Source organism: Anoplolepis gracilipes, chromosome 8 (genome assembly GCF_047496725.1).
Source record: "Anoplolepis gracilipes chromosome 8, ASM4749672v1, whole genome shotgun sequence".
NCBI classification, from domain to species: domain Eukaryota; kingdom Metazoa; phylum Arthropoda; class Insecta; order Hymenoptera; family Formicidae; genus Anoplolepis; species Anoplolepis gracilipes.
Genome location: NC_132977.1, coordinates 3,080,692 through 3,094,751, shown reverse-complemented (window position 1 = coordinate 3,094,751; position 14,060 = coordinate 3,080,692). Strand labels below are relative to the sequence as shown.

General features: G+C 23.6%; 2 protein-coding genes and 1 non-coding gene across 5 annotated transcripts in view; 2 read left to right on the top strand and 1 right to left on the bottom strand.

Moving 5' to 3' along the window:
* Positions 1-1,304: 1,304 nt before the first annotated feature.
* The window catches only part of Spri (Src homology 2 domain-containing protein sprint), a 328,447-nt gene continuing 315,691 nt past the window's right edge, over positions 1,305-14,060 (top strand). Inside the window, exon 1 of the mRNA XM_072897990.1 lies at positions 1,305-1,668. The gene's annotated coding sequence lies outside the window, so the exon portion shown is untranslated. The remainder of the gene's footprint in view (positions 1,669-14,060) is intronic.
* On the top strand, positions 4,920-5,039 carry LOC140669135 (5S ribosomal RNA). Its single transcript, XR_012047304.1, has one exon. It is a non-coding gene; the product is annotated as a 5S ribosomal RNA (ribosomal RNA).
* LOC140668727 (pheromone-binding protein Gp-9-like) lies at positions 9,190-13,081 on the bottom strand. Of its 3 annotated transcripts, none has more exons than XM_072898011.1 (5): positions 12,936-13,081; positions 12,202-12,304; positions 11,391-11,506; positions 10,907-11,027; positions 9,190-9,589 (listed from the first exon to the last, which is right to left on the bottom strand). In XM_072898011.1, exons 1-5 carry the CDS (start codon positions 12,981-12,983, stop codon positions 9,513-9,515), a joined length of 465 nt encoding a protein of 154 aa, XP_072754112.1. In that variant the 5' UTR covers positions 12,984-13,081; the 3' UTR covers positions 9,190-9,512. The 3 variants fall into 3 exon arrangements, with proteins under 3 accessions (XP_072754112.1, XP_072754110.1, XP_072754111.1); XM_072898009.1 differs by having other exon boundaries at positions 9,190-9,485; XM_072898010.1 differs by lacking the exon at positions 9,190-9,589 and adding an exon at positions 10,471-10,651.

Here is a 14,060-nt window from a genome sequence, read left to right as displayed (position 1 = left end):
GTACTTGCGTTAAGGTGCTTTTTCATGGTGATGCTCGACGCTCATTTTTGGCGTCAAAACAGATCACGTGATCAAAATTGACGAATTGGTATCTTTATTGTTGGTCACGTGATGTCTTTTGACGCTGAAAATAAGCGTCGAGCGTCAGCATGAAAAGGTACCTTTAGCCTTATTTTTTTTATCGCCAATAATGACAGAATGCTTTGGGCTCCGTAAAGTTGACTGTCATTAACATTTTTTAATTTTTTTTTGTCAAATCGTTTAGTTATTATTGGCTCATTTTTTTATATTGTTGGTTGTTAATTTATAATTATTACCCTATTAGCACACATGTTCAAAAGATGTTTATAATAAGAGATCCATATGGGATATTAAAATATGTTTTAACATTCTATGAATGTTTTAAAAACATCTTTTGAATATGTGTGCTGTTAGGGTATTAACAAAATAAATATCGATATAAAGTTTAGCCTATCTAATAATAGAAATTTTTAATCTTTTTTCCATTATTATTTATTATATATCAAACCGATAGGAAATTGAATGTTTTGATTTTATATGTCTCTAATAAAAATAATTGTTGAATTATTTATTAATTATAACAAAATAATATTTATTTTCAATAGCGCCTATACTGCATATGTGCAACTAAAATTTTTTTACTTAAAAAATATATTTATAATAATGTTTTTATTTTCTCTTGTTATTGGTATAAAATCTAATTTATTGTGAATCTTATATTAATTTTTTTTATGACACAAAAAATATTAAAATTCTATTATTATATGTTTAAATTATGTACAACGATATAATGAACGAAACATCTTCAATAAACCATTTTGTGCATTATTATTAGTTGTAAATATTACATATATTAAACATATATAATTTACATTGTTTACATATATAGATTATTATAGTTAAGGATATTTATATTCCAAGATAGTACAAAATATTTATAAAATATTTATAATTATTTATATATTTTATAAATATTTTTAAGATTTTAGATTGAATAGATCATAAATATATTTTCCATAAATATCCTAGAAAATATTTAAGAAATATTTACAAAATAATTCCTATAAATATTTATTTTTTACTTATCATAAATATAAAATATCTCATCTAGATTTTAAAAATATGTTAAATAAAGATTTTTATAAAATATTTGTATAATATTAAAAAAAATATATATTTTTATAAATATTTATCATAAATATTGTTTGCTGTCTGTGTTATTATATAAATATATCTAATCCTAGCTTTTATATTTTTTACAATAGGCTAGCTGTTTGCTTTCTATAGTTTTTTTACTGCTATTGCAATGCACGTAGGTCATGCAATTGACGCGAGATGACGTGTTCAACACGATTCTCGGGAGACATTCGCTATGACATGAATTTTAGTAAGTCTTCTCAGTCTGTCGTGATCACGCAACAGGTGTTACGTATCATCTCGGTTTCCTTTTTTTCTTTTTTTGTGTACATTTTGATGGTGATAAGCAGCCGCGTCTGCTGATAACGTAATGTGCATGTGTCATGTTCCGTGTGTACTTTGGACGTATTTCTCGTAGGTGAAGTGACAGCTTAGACACGTGGGCGCTCCGTTGTGAAGATTTTTCTTCCGGGTCTCTTTGCGGGAGAAAGTGCCAAAGTGATTGCGCAGGTGAGTATCATTTTTTTAAAGCGTGTCCCGAATCAAACGACAGATGGAAAATAACGATTTGCGACCTGAGAAATTGAAACCAAAAGAGTTTTAATCTTTATATATATATATAGAGATTTTTAAATATAATATATTTAAAAATATATTTATAGATATTGCGCAATTGAAATCTCTGTGACATCACGTAGAAAAATTTGAGATTTAAATTAGAATGAATCTTATATAGGAAGATATTCTCATTATAATCTAATCCAATTACATATATATAATATAATATATATTATATTATATATAATAATAATGAATATTTTTTATTTGTCGAAAATTTCTGAGAAACAAGTTTTTTCTATATTTTTTTATATTCTTTAATATTTTAATTATGTAATGTTATTGTGCATTTTAAGAATATAATTTAATATTTATTATATTTAAAAAATGTCTGAAAATATGACCATTGAATTAGTACAACCAAATAAATAAGAAAAAATAATTTATTAAAAAACAATATTAGTAATAATGTTATTTATAATTAATAAATTCAATAGCATGTACAGTATTTTCAATAATTTTAATACAATAACAAGTGTAGATAATTCGCTCTACTTGACAATAGCAATTGATTACATATAATAAAATTTGTTTACTCGTGTTTAGTATATACAAGAAGATTGTATTTGTTATACTATATGGCTATTTCTGGAAAATTGAAAAAGATTACATTTGCATTATAATAATCGAGTAAATTTTAATTAATATTATAGTATTGATAGATTCAGGTCGCAAAGTGAATGTTTTGGCAACCCATATTTGCAAAGAACTTGTTCCTATTTGCGTGGGTATTGTGAAAACATCCAATCTACCTACGCATGTGTCGTACGCATTTGGTGTCCGTCTCTAGAAAACGTAAACATCTTACGTGATGAAAGAAAAAGAATAAATGTGACACAGCTTTTCAGATATTTGTCAGGCAATTATAATTTTAATACGCACAAGATGTTTATCGAAATACATAGATTATTAATAAGGAGGTTGAAATTCTTGACATAAACAATGTTTCTATAATAGTTAACAAAAAAAATTTTCTATAAAAATTAAATTGAATTTAGTAGAAAAACTTTTTTATAAATAAAATTTTAACTAGAATTTTATGAAAATTAAATTAAAATTAATTATATTATAGGTTAGAGAAATAGAAGAATAGAAATATAAGAAATAAAAGAATATAGAAATTATGCATCTAATTTAAAAAAATAATAACTGTTATAAAATATAAAAAGTATTAATTTTTATTATTTTTAATGTATATGCATATATTGTGCTTCCTTTTTTCTATGTTGCATACACAATTTAAAATTTACAATACAAAATATACAATTTCATTTAGTTAAAATTACTTATTAGAATATTTTTAATTCTTTAGATATTTTGATATATAATTTGGTTATTATATATATATATATAATAACCAAATATATATATAGAAGAAAATAAGCGTGCAAATTAAACTTTTTTATATTATATTTTATCTTACATTTATATATTTTTTTAAATTTTATTTTTATATTAATTAAAAAAAATTTAAGTGTTATTGTTTGAGATATGAGTTTTCTGTATCAAATTGACTTTTCAGCAGTGTTCTAAACCGCTGTAAAATATCATCTGCCCCATTTACTTTTATTACCGCGTTTTATTGGTTTTACGATACCTTGCTATTATAAATCCTACATTTTTACACGCTTTGTTAACGAAATCGTTCTACACGTGAACTGAACGTTTTAATACCGCACGAATTAATATAGATGTTTGCACGCAAATTAAGTTTCCGAAATTGTAGAAGAGAAAAAAAGCATTCGAGAATAGCTCTCAAGGATTATATCGCACAATCGAGTATTTTTCAGTGACAGAAAACCCAATATTGGTGTTTGTTACATATCTGCGAGCTTATTCTAGTCTAATCTAATCTACTTTAAATGGATTTTTCTTAAAAAAATTAATAATTATTGTTACACTGTTATATCTTATCGATTATTTTGATATTTTGCGAAAATCAAAATAATATGAAGTGTAACCATTTCGCAATAATTATCAAGAAAATAATTTTTGAAGTTATAAATATTATAATCAATTATAAATAATATATTAAAAAAAGATTAAAATCATACCTACAAGATACATTAAATAAATGTACTGAATATTTTTGTATTATAATAATTCTATTATAATTATTATATAATTAATATATTTTTTATTAAAATTATTATAAAAATTATTAACAAGTAAATTTAATAATAATAATATTTATTACTATTTTTCATATAAAAAAGTAACATTTATATTATACAAATAACATGCCTGATTTCATTTTGAAATGATACAATAACATCGACACAGTTATCTTATCTTGCGTTATGCCGCTGAGTAATGAAATATTTACATAACTAAGTGTCAACGACTCGGTGAATCAAAGATAATATCTGTCTTATACAGGTATAAATGTCTACCGGTATTAATTTTTCTTTCATTAATACAATTCGCACAAAAACGAAACAAAATTATGTATTAAGAATTTATTTATTTTGATATCCATAATAATATAATAAATATATATAAATATTATATATAAATATATATATATATATATTAATATATACATATATTAAGTTTTATACATATATTTAAAAATATTTTATTTTGTATAAAACATAAATTTGCAATTATTTCTTATTGTGACATATGATTATAAACAGCAGAAAGAAAATATGTGCAACAAACAGATGTAAAAATAATTTTATTTTCTAATTTACAATTTTGAAACATAAATGAATGTATAATGTACTTATTGCATAATACGGCTTAAAATTATTATTGAATGATGAAGAGACTGTAAGATCTCACAATGCTGAATATATAAAAATAATAATAGGTCAGCTGGATCTAGATTCATATTATTATTTATCTCATTAAGCGTTATCATTTCTTTTTATCTACAATTTTGTAAAGAGATTGTTACATTTATCAAAGTACTTAAGTTAATATTTACAAATGTATTAATGATATATATATTTTTTTTTATATATTCTGTAGTAGCTGGAATTAAACTTTATCTTTGATGCCATAAGAAAGAATGGAGATTTAAGGAATTTGGAAAATCTAAGTTAGGTAAACGAGCGTTAACAATACAAATTTATTTTTATAATTATTTCAAAGTTCTTAAATTACATATATCTACTATTAATCAAAACAAAATATTCGCCAACAGTCATACTACGCTGTAATACACCAGTTCTCGTCCGATCACTGAAGTTAAGCAGCGTTAGGCATGGTTAGTACTTGGATGGGTGACCGCTTGGGAACACCATGTACCGTTGGCATATCCTTTTTTTTGTTAAGTTTGTAAGTCTCTTATCAATGTTCAGAGAGATATAATTTTTAGTTCTAAATATATACTTTTAAACTATTAATGGTAAGGATTTATAATTAAAATCTATTTATAATTGCTTAAAATTCTCAAACTAATATATGCATCTTACAATTAATGCAATTTGGATAAATTTGTATACTTTACTTAAGTCAATTTTATGTAATTTATAAAATTTGCGAAACATTTTTTTTATAATTAATATACAAATTAATAGGATTATAAATTGCGATTAACGTTAATTATTAATGATAAATAATATGTCAACTATAATTCTTGATTAGCTCTGTTTATTTAAACACATGGATCTGATATTTATTTTTAAACTAATTTTGTGTGTAACAGTGTTTAATAATTTTTATATATTTTTATATATCTTTTGCATACAAGTTTAGATACCTTTGTTTAAATATTTTTCTGTCCTTTTTTTTTAAAGTTGATGCTCTACAATTTAACTATTGCATATATGGCGAGAAAAATGGTTCCAAATCTTTTTTCTTATAAGTTACCGGAAATGAAGAATGATGAGAAAGATAATACGATTCGAAGTTTTGCGATTTGAATCGAATCCGTCATTTCTTGTATATTTTTTGCTTCTGAATTCAAATTGGGTTCTAAAATTGTTATAATATAAACCATCTTTTTTTTTAAAGATTTCTACGCCATTTTTCTAAAAATTGTGATGTAGTAGAGCAATTCTGCGATAGATTTTGGATTTAACGTAAAAAAATTTATAAGAAATGATAAGTATGACTCAGGTTCCCTCTCTCAAAAAAAGAAAATAAATAAATTTTGTTGAATAATGTAATTTGTAAATGCATAGCATCATTGAGGAAAGCATTATCACGAAAATGATAAGGGAGATAATTATAATATACAAGCGCTGCATTCAAGTGATTTTTCTCTTTTGTTCGTTACATAAGTGATAATAATGCGTTTTAATATTCACTGCAAATATATACATATAGTTTATTTCACATTCACTGATAATAAACATCGAAACCAGCCAAAAATAATAATATAAAATAAAATAATAATATAAAAATATTAAACACAAATTTGTTATAATAATATTATATTATTGTAATAATATTATATTATTATAATATTATTACATTATTGTAATATGATTACATCATTATAATATTATAATATTAAAAAGATATCTTTTTTTAAAATGCTGGTTGAAAATTATTTAATTATCCTGTTCATCATTTTTAATTTCTCTTACTTGCCTTATATTTATTTTATTTTTAATTATATTTTTGAGATTGTACTTAATATTTTAAATTATATTTTATTTTACTATCTTTTAATAACAATAAATAAGTAAGTAAGAAAGAGGCAATAGGAGCGAGGAGATGTGAATATAAAATTATAAGTTTTTTATATAGGTGATGTGTCGCAATTGTATTGACATTAAGTACATTAGTAACATTCTATAGAATGACGGAAATTATAATAAAGATTTGAACGTTTCGATTCATGTTTTGAATCCTCTTCAGCATAATATATAAATTAAATAAATGAATTATAAATAGATAAAAACGAAATTAATGAGAAAACATCGCATAATAAAGGCGTAAGACATGTGTAAACATAAAATTCGTGATCGTATTCGCATGATTAAATGGATCAATGTCTCAGAACCGCTGTACATATTTATCGCATGTTAGTTGTATAAATTACATATATATAAAAGCTAAGGCATTGACCCATTTAATCATGCAAATACGATCACGAATTTTATGTTCACACATGTCTTACGCCTTTATTATGCGATGTTTTCTCATTAATTTCGTTTTTATCTATTTATAATTCATTTATTTAATTTATATATTATGCTGAAGAGGATTCAAAACATGAATCGAAACGTTCAAATCTTTATTATAATTTCCGTCATTCTATAGAATGTTACTAATGTACTTAATGTCAATACAATTGCGACACATCACCTATATAAAAAACTTATAATTTTATATTCACATCTCCTCGCTCCTATTGCCTCTTTCTTACTTACTTATTTATATTTATTAATTCGGAGCTCTTTCGATAATTTTATTCTTTTAATAACAATTTTGCAGTTTTATTATTCTTTTATTTATTATATGTATATTAGAATTTGATTTTAGAATATTTATGTTACATACAAAATTTATAACTATATTTGTTAAGGATAAAAAGGCAAGGAAAAAGTTTTTTTAATTATTTAATTGCAGACAGTGGTTTCTCTTTCTGTCTAACAATGTTCTTTTAACACAAAGTGTACGCCTATGATGGTCCATGCCTCTAAAATCGATCTAGAGAGACACAGACAGGGCATAGACCTCTCTATAGTAGCTTCATCATAACTTTTTCGTATATATCTGCACTTTGTTTAACTGAATAAAGTTAAATTAAATACAGAAAGATTTTAGAATTATATTACACATTATTTTATTACATAGCTAATAGAGCAAAACATTAATAAAAGTTTCAATAAAATTAATATTTTATTTTATTTTAATGAGCACTTAATTTATGTACAAGGTGAAATATAGTGAGCAAATATAATACAATAAAAAAAATAATTTTTTTTGCAAAAATAAATCGAAATGTATAATAAAATTTTTATATAAAGCTTTGTTTTCAATAGAATTCATTTTGAAAATTGGTAACATATTTGTGTTTTTTTAAAACTTGTATAGATCTTGTGTCATACATTGTTGAGTTTGTCCAATAGTGAATAATTAATATAAACATAAAAAAATAATATTTTCTACTTAGGATAATTCAAAATAATTAAAGTTATACTGAATAAAAATAAATATGTAAAGATACATTTCTTTTTTTTTCAATAAAAGAAACTGTTATATTTTTTAATAGTTTTAATTGCTGAAATAAATTTGATTTATAATTCAAGATCATTAGAGATTATTTAAGCTAGCAACATAAATTTATAATTAATTGTCTAAGTTATTTTTTTTTCAGAAAAAGTCTTAAATAATTTCCTCTTTGTATATTATATAAATTTATATAAGTATAAACTATATACTCGTATATGTTATTATTTAATATACATATACGTATGTTTAGACACACAGATAATTAAAACAATAATTGCAAAAACAGAAAATAAATATTTGAAACTATATATACATAAAATAATATAATTCTTTCTTAAACTATACACATGAAATAATATAATTCTTTCTTGTCTTAAGAATGTTTTAGTGTTCAGTCTTAAAATTCTAACAATTAAAATTTGAACATTAAAATAGTGAATAATTTTTATCTCCGATTTATTATTGTTTACTTTATCAAGTTTGTATGAAACCCATTAATGTGTACTTGTCACGATGTGAGTTTATAAATACGCGTTGGCGATGTTCTGCCGAAATTTTCGCGTGATGGGAAGTTAGGACGAGGACGTTAACCGTGCTCTCATCTTCTTAATTTTATGATAGCTCGTAATGGACGCGCTCGGCAAATTATTACGAGGAGAACTTTGCGTTATACTGTCGTCGTGAGAGAGTTTCCAAAATAATCCCATGATCCTAAGTTCGGAGTTTATAGTATCTTTATTAGATGCCACGTTGTATTAGAATATTGAAGTGTGTGTATGTGTTTTTGTGTTGTATGTATACATACATGCGTGTCTTCTCTTATAAATTGCACACGCAATTTTAGTAAAATGTTTATTTAGGATCTTTTTGTGCTAAAACTCTAAAATATATTCCATAGATAAATATGCAAAAAATATGTCTATAAAAACGTCCATAAAAATGATTAATTAAAATAATTATATAAAACTTGAAATGTATAAAGAAAATTAATAATTACACACACACACACACACACACACACACATATATATATATATAATTATTTAATGTAGTATTTAATGTATAAAAATGATATATAACAATAATTATATAAGTAACATTAATTAATATTATGTGCATATAATAATTTTAATATTAAAATATAATACATAATAAAAGAATTAAATTTTATATTTTTTATAATTCTTTTTATTCTTATTTATTTTTATTTTTGTAGAAAGGACAATTTTAAGCAACGCTTCTTTATACAATTATTAAAGCACAAAATACACGAATAAATAATGTGCAAAATATGGACTTTTTATTGTATTAAAATTGTAAATACAATTTATTCATGAATCGTATAAAGGGTTTAAAGCGATCGTAACGGGGTACTCCGTTGCAATAAGTCCGGGTGATTATTCACCATTTTAGGTTTGAATATGCGTGCACATTGACTGCGAGAGATCATAGGCGAGGCATGCGGGATCGCGTCCTCTTGTTCGACCATAACTTAGAACGGTTTACAGATCGGAATCCGAGCGATGCTAATTTCAACGTGGAATTTGCGTGGCATTCCCCTTTCCGGTCATCGTCTGGAAGGCAGTCCACCGCGAATTATATTAATGCCACCGCGGCAACCCTCTCTCACCCTCGTTAAAGTCGATTTCTCGGCGCTCCCTCAATAATTCGCGATTTGCTTATTTGAGAAATAATTTCATATAGATATAGTAACATATGTGTACATATATATTTATTATTTCGTTAGATACAGTAATTTTTTTGTCTGAACTTTATAAAATATTATTAAACATAATAATCTTACTTATTTTTATCTCTTGTTAATACTTCTGCATTCTTGTGTTTAAATATCTTTTAATCGAAATTTTAATTTCTAATTTATTTTTTATACATCGCTTATGCACTGTTGTTTAATATTTATTAATTTTTTACATTTTATAATATAATTCTACACACACACACATACACACACACACATATATATATATATATATATATATATATATATATATATATTAAATATATTGAATATTAAGTTTGTTATATATTGTATATTAATAATATATATATATATTAATTTAAATGTATTAAATATATTATATGTATATTAAGTTTGTTATATATGTTTTCTTATATATATATATATATATATATATGTGATAAAAGAAGCAATATACATTGATTTTGTAATTTCATTTATACGTCGCGAAACTTTGACCCGCAGAGACTATCGATCACACAATATTTGCAAACATTTGCATCTAATGCTTTACCTAACTTTTCCTTCTTACCCTCGATTAGAATAATTGCCATGCTTTTGAGTTAACCCCGGCTTTAAGTTCGGCTTTAAAGTTCTAGGATAAACTTGCTTTAACCATCTGGATAATGGCAAATAATAATAATAACGAATAGTGCATTTTTTATAATATCAGTATAAATATTTATTTTATTCTATAAAATTTTTTATTTTAATATGTTGATTTTGCTTTAGCGAAAAGTAATTTCTCAAAAATGATCGCTGTTTTGCAAAGAAAAGATTAAATCGTTATAAAGAATACATTCTGTATTAAATTCTTGATTTTTATTCAATTCTCTTTTTAAATATTATATTAATTTTTTTTTCATTAATATTGAAATTTTATCTTATTATATTCCTATTCATATTTTCCAGATTTCCATTCCACTATTAAGCACAGAATGAATCTGAGAGTCACTTCGCACGCTTCAGTTTTGCTTCTAACTGAAATATCATGTATACGAATGTAATTATTATGATATAGTAAACTAGCACTTTATCGTTAAAATAGCAAATTATTGCAGCGTTGCAAAGTTAAAAATTTCTACTATTGGGAAATTATAACAATTAATGTTTAATTACTAATATGACTGCAATTTTATCATTATAAATTCAAATAAATTTTTTATCAATTTTATGTTACACACTAACTTTTTCGAATTTTACATAATTAATTTTTGATTATTTTAATTGACTTACCTCGATCAATGCATGTGTCACATATTTGGTTCACTATAGTAATCTTACTTGTTTTTTGTTGTATCAAATTGGAAATAAAAAAATCCTTAAGTCTCTTCTCATTAAAATGTGCGTCTGACATCTAGAATTTACATACAATGCGAAAATAGTAGATATAAAAATAACAAATTTAAATATAAAAAAAATTAATGATTTTTTTAAATATATGTAATTATAATATTGTTTAAATTATTTGAATTAAAAATGCGTAATTATTAATACATAAATTAAATAATTAAAAATACTTAAATGATTAAACACATACACAAAGAAAGTCGTAAATTAAATAAATTAAGAAGTAATTATCCAACATGAATTATTAATACATATATATTATTATATTAATATTATATTATATATATATATATATATATATATATATATATATATATAATTTAGATATATAATATATGTTTATTATTAATATTGCTTTTTTGAATCTTACCACTTCTTTTTTCTGAAACAGACAGGCAAATAAACAACCGACTTTTAAAGCTGATTTATCAATATCTATTGTTTCAACACTATCGTCTACTAATTGATCCATTCTCCTGAAGTCCTCTAGAAAATACAAATTAAGTACAAACGGATTAATTGGAGAATGACCTTTAGCATACGCTGATAAAGTTTGTCGATTCGCTACACTCTATACAGGGTGTTCGTAAAAGTCAGAACCAAATTTATATAATGTATTAATATGTCGCAGGTAAATAAAGTTTATATAAATTTATGTCCGAAAATGCTTTATTAAAGAGTCATAAGCGTTCAATTGTTTTTATAATTTACTACAAATTCAATTGCTGACATATTTTTCACATCGCATAATATAACTTGTAATCGCAAAATTAAAATCACAATTCAAATATTAGAATTACGACATTATATGAAAATCAAATCAAAATCTAATAGAAGCAGAAATATGTGATAAAAGTCTAGAGATTAAATGGGTCAAGATATGTAAACAATAACTGTAAATTATCTGTTTCTAAGTCAGCGATTTCAACAAGTTATAGAAGACAATTTTGCTCGCGTTTAATAACTCTTCAATGTAAAGCATTTTCAGATATAAATTTTCCTCATCTACTCTCTCAACCACACTGACACATTATATTTTAATCTCGATCTTTATGGAGTCTCTGCACAATATAATATTATATGTAAGATGTAAGCCATTTATTTTGATAAAGTGTTGCTACATAAGATAGGAAGAAATTTATAATAATTTTAGAACAATTTTTGTTACCAAATAAACTTACCGATTTTTACATCTGTTTTATTAATGCAGATCTGTACGTCGATTTTTGACATTGAGAAAAGTTGTGCCATTCCCTCTGTGAAATCATCGCTCAGCACTATTGTCTATAACAAATATAGAATATATTTATAATAATATATAATAGAATATACATATTACATAACAATTAACAAAAAAATTATATAAAAGAAATTTAAATAAAGGAGTGAATGGAGATGAGAGAATGAAGTAAATAATAACAAAAATAGATAATATTAGTTAAATTAAAGTAATAATTTAACTAATGTAAAATAGTTTTTATATTATTTTAATAAAGATAAAATTAAAAAATTTTTAGAAAAGTTAAAATTAGATAAAAATTAACATATAAAATTAAATTAAAACTAAAATTAGCAAAATCAGAGACTAAAAAAGAAATTAATATCAAAAGTATATATAAAAAAAAACACGAAAATTTCTTTATCTTTTATCTCGGAAAAGAATTTATGATTCTTTATTTATTAATATGTTCTGAATAATATTTTGTTTTATAAGATTTAAAATATTGTCTTCTAGAGCAATTTTTTCTCTTTAGGAACAGGACAAACTATTTATAATCTTTTTATATAGTTTTTTATGTTATGTAATCTAAACTTTTTCTGTTGTTAATTTATATGAAGCTATATTTATGATTTGCTTACATTGAATATACTTACTATATTGAATACATTATTGAATGTATTATATAATACTTACAGCGGTCAGAAATAGACAAAAAACAAATAGTAATTGATGATTTTTCATAATTTTATAATTATTTTCTACACGTTTTTGAGTGATATACTTTGTGATGTCAATTCGCTTGTTGAACAATTAACTGCCATTAATGTTTTGATGTACGGTATTTATATACTATACACGATGATAAAACTGTTATGATTTTTACGTATTACCGAGGTTATCACTCTGGATATTTGCGTAAAGTTGTAAGACAGAATTCTTCTCAGTCGTCGTACTCGGTAAACATTGGTGTGCTGCATTCATATTTCCAGAAAAATAATTTATTATAAGATTATTAAAGTGAATAAGTATACTAAGAAAGATGTATTGACGTCTAATTTCTGATTAATGTTTAATATAAATTTATACTTCCGCGAAAAGAATTGAATTATGTCAATGTATAGTGATTTTTGAAATGTGAAAAATAGTGCATTTCCTAAAACTTGCTTGCGTATATTATTGTTTGTTTCGTTTATGGAAATATATTTTAATAGAAATGCATATTTAAATGTGGCGTGTCAAAATATTGCAAATATTTATATAAAAATATAAAAGAGAGATATTATAAATTTTTGTTAATAATTTATTGTAATTTTTTTATTTATGGTAATTGAATTAAAATAATTTTATTTCTTAATTTTTCACACCGCCGCAAAATTCGAAGCATGTGTTACTTAGGAGTGTACCCTCTACAACATATGTCAAAGTTAAGGTCATCGGCGAGGTGTCCGTTAAAGTAAAGATTTACTCATATGACATTTGAACGTCAAAATATGATCAGTTCAGGCAAAATATGACGTGATATAATGACGTAAAAATGACGCACCTAAGTCGCAGACCGATGACGACATTTCAAAACGTTAAAAAGACGTGATTTTATGATCATTTTTTTGATCTATTGTTGCCATTTTAATGACAATTTTAACTTTAAATTTAATCAATTAATTAATATCGAAATGCTTTGTAATTCCATTTAGATTGATCGTAATTAATAATTTAATAAATTATATATGTATTTAAGTTCGAAATTTTGATATTGTGCTTTAAATAGGCAGTAAAATCAACTATTTCTAATTTATTCGATTCATTGCAAATAATCTA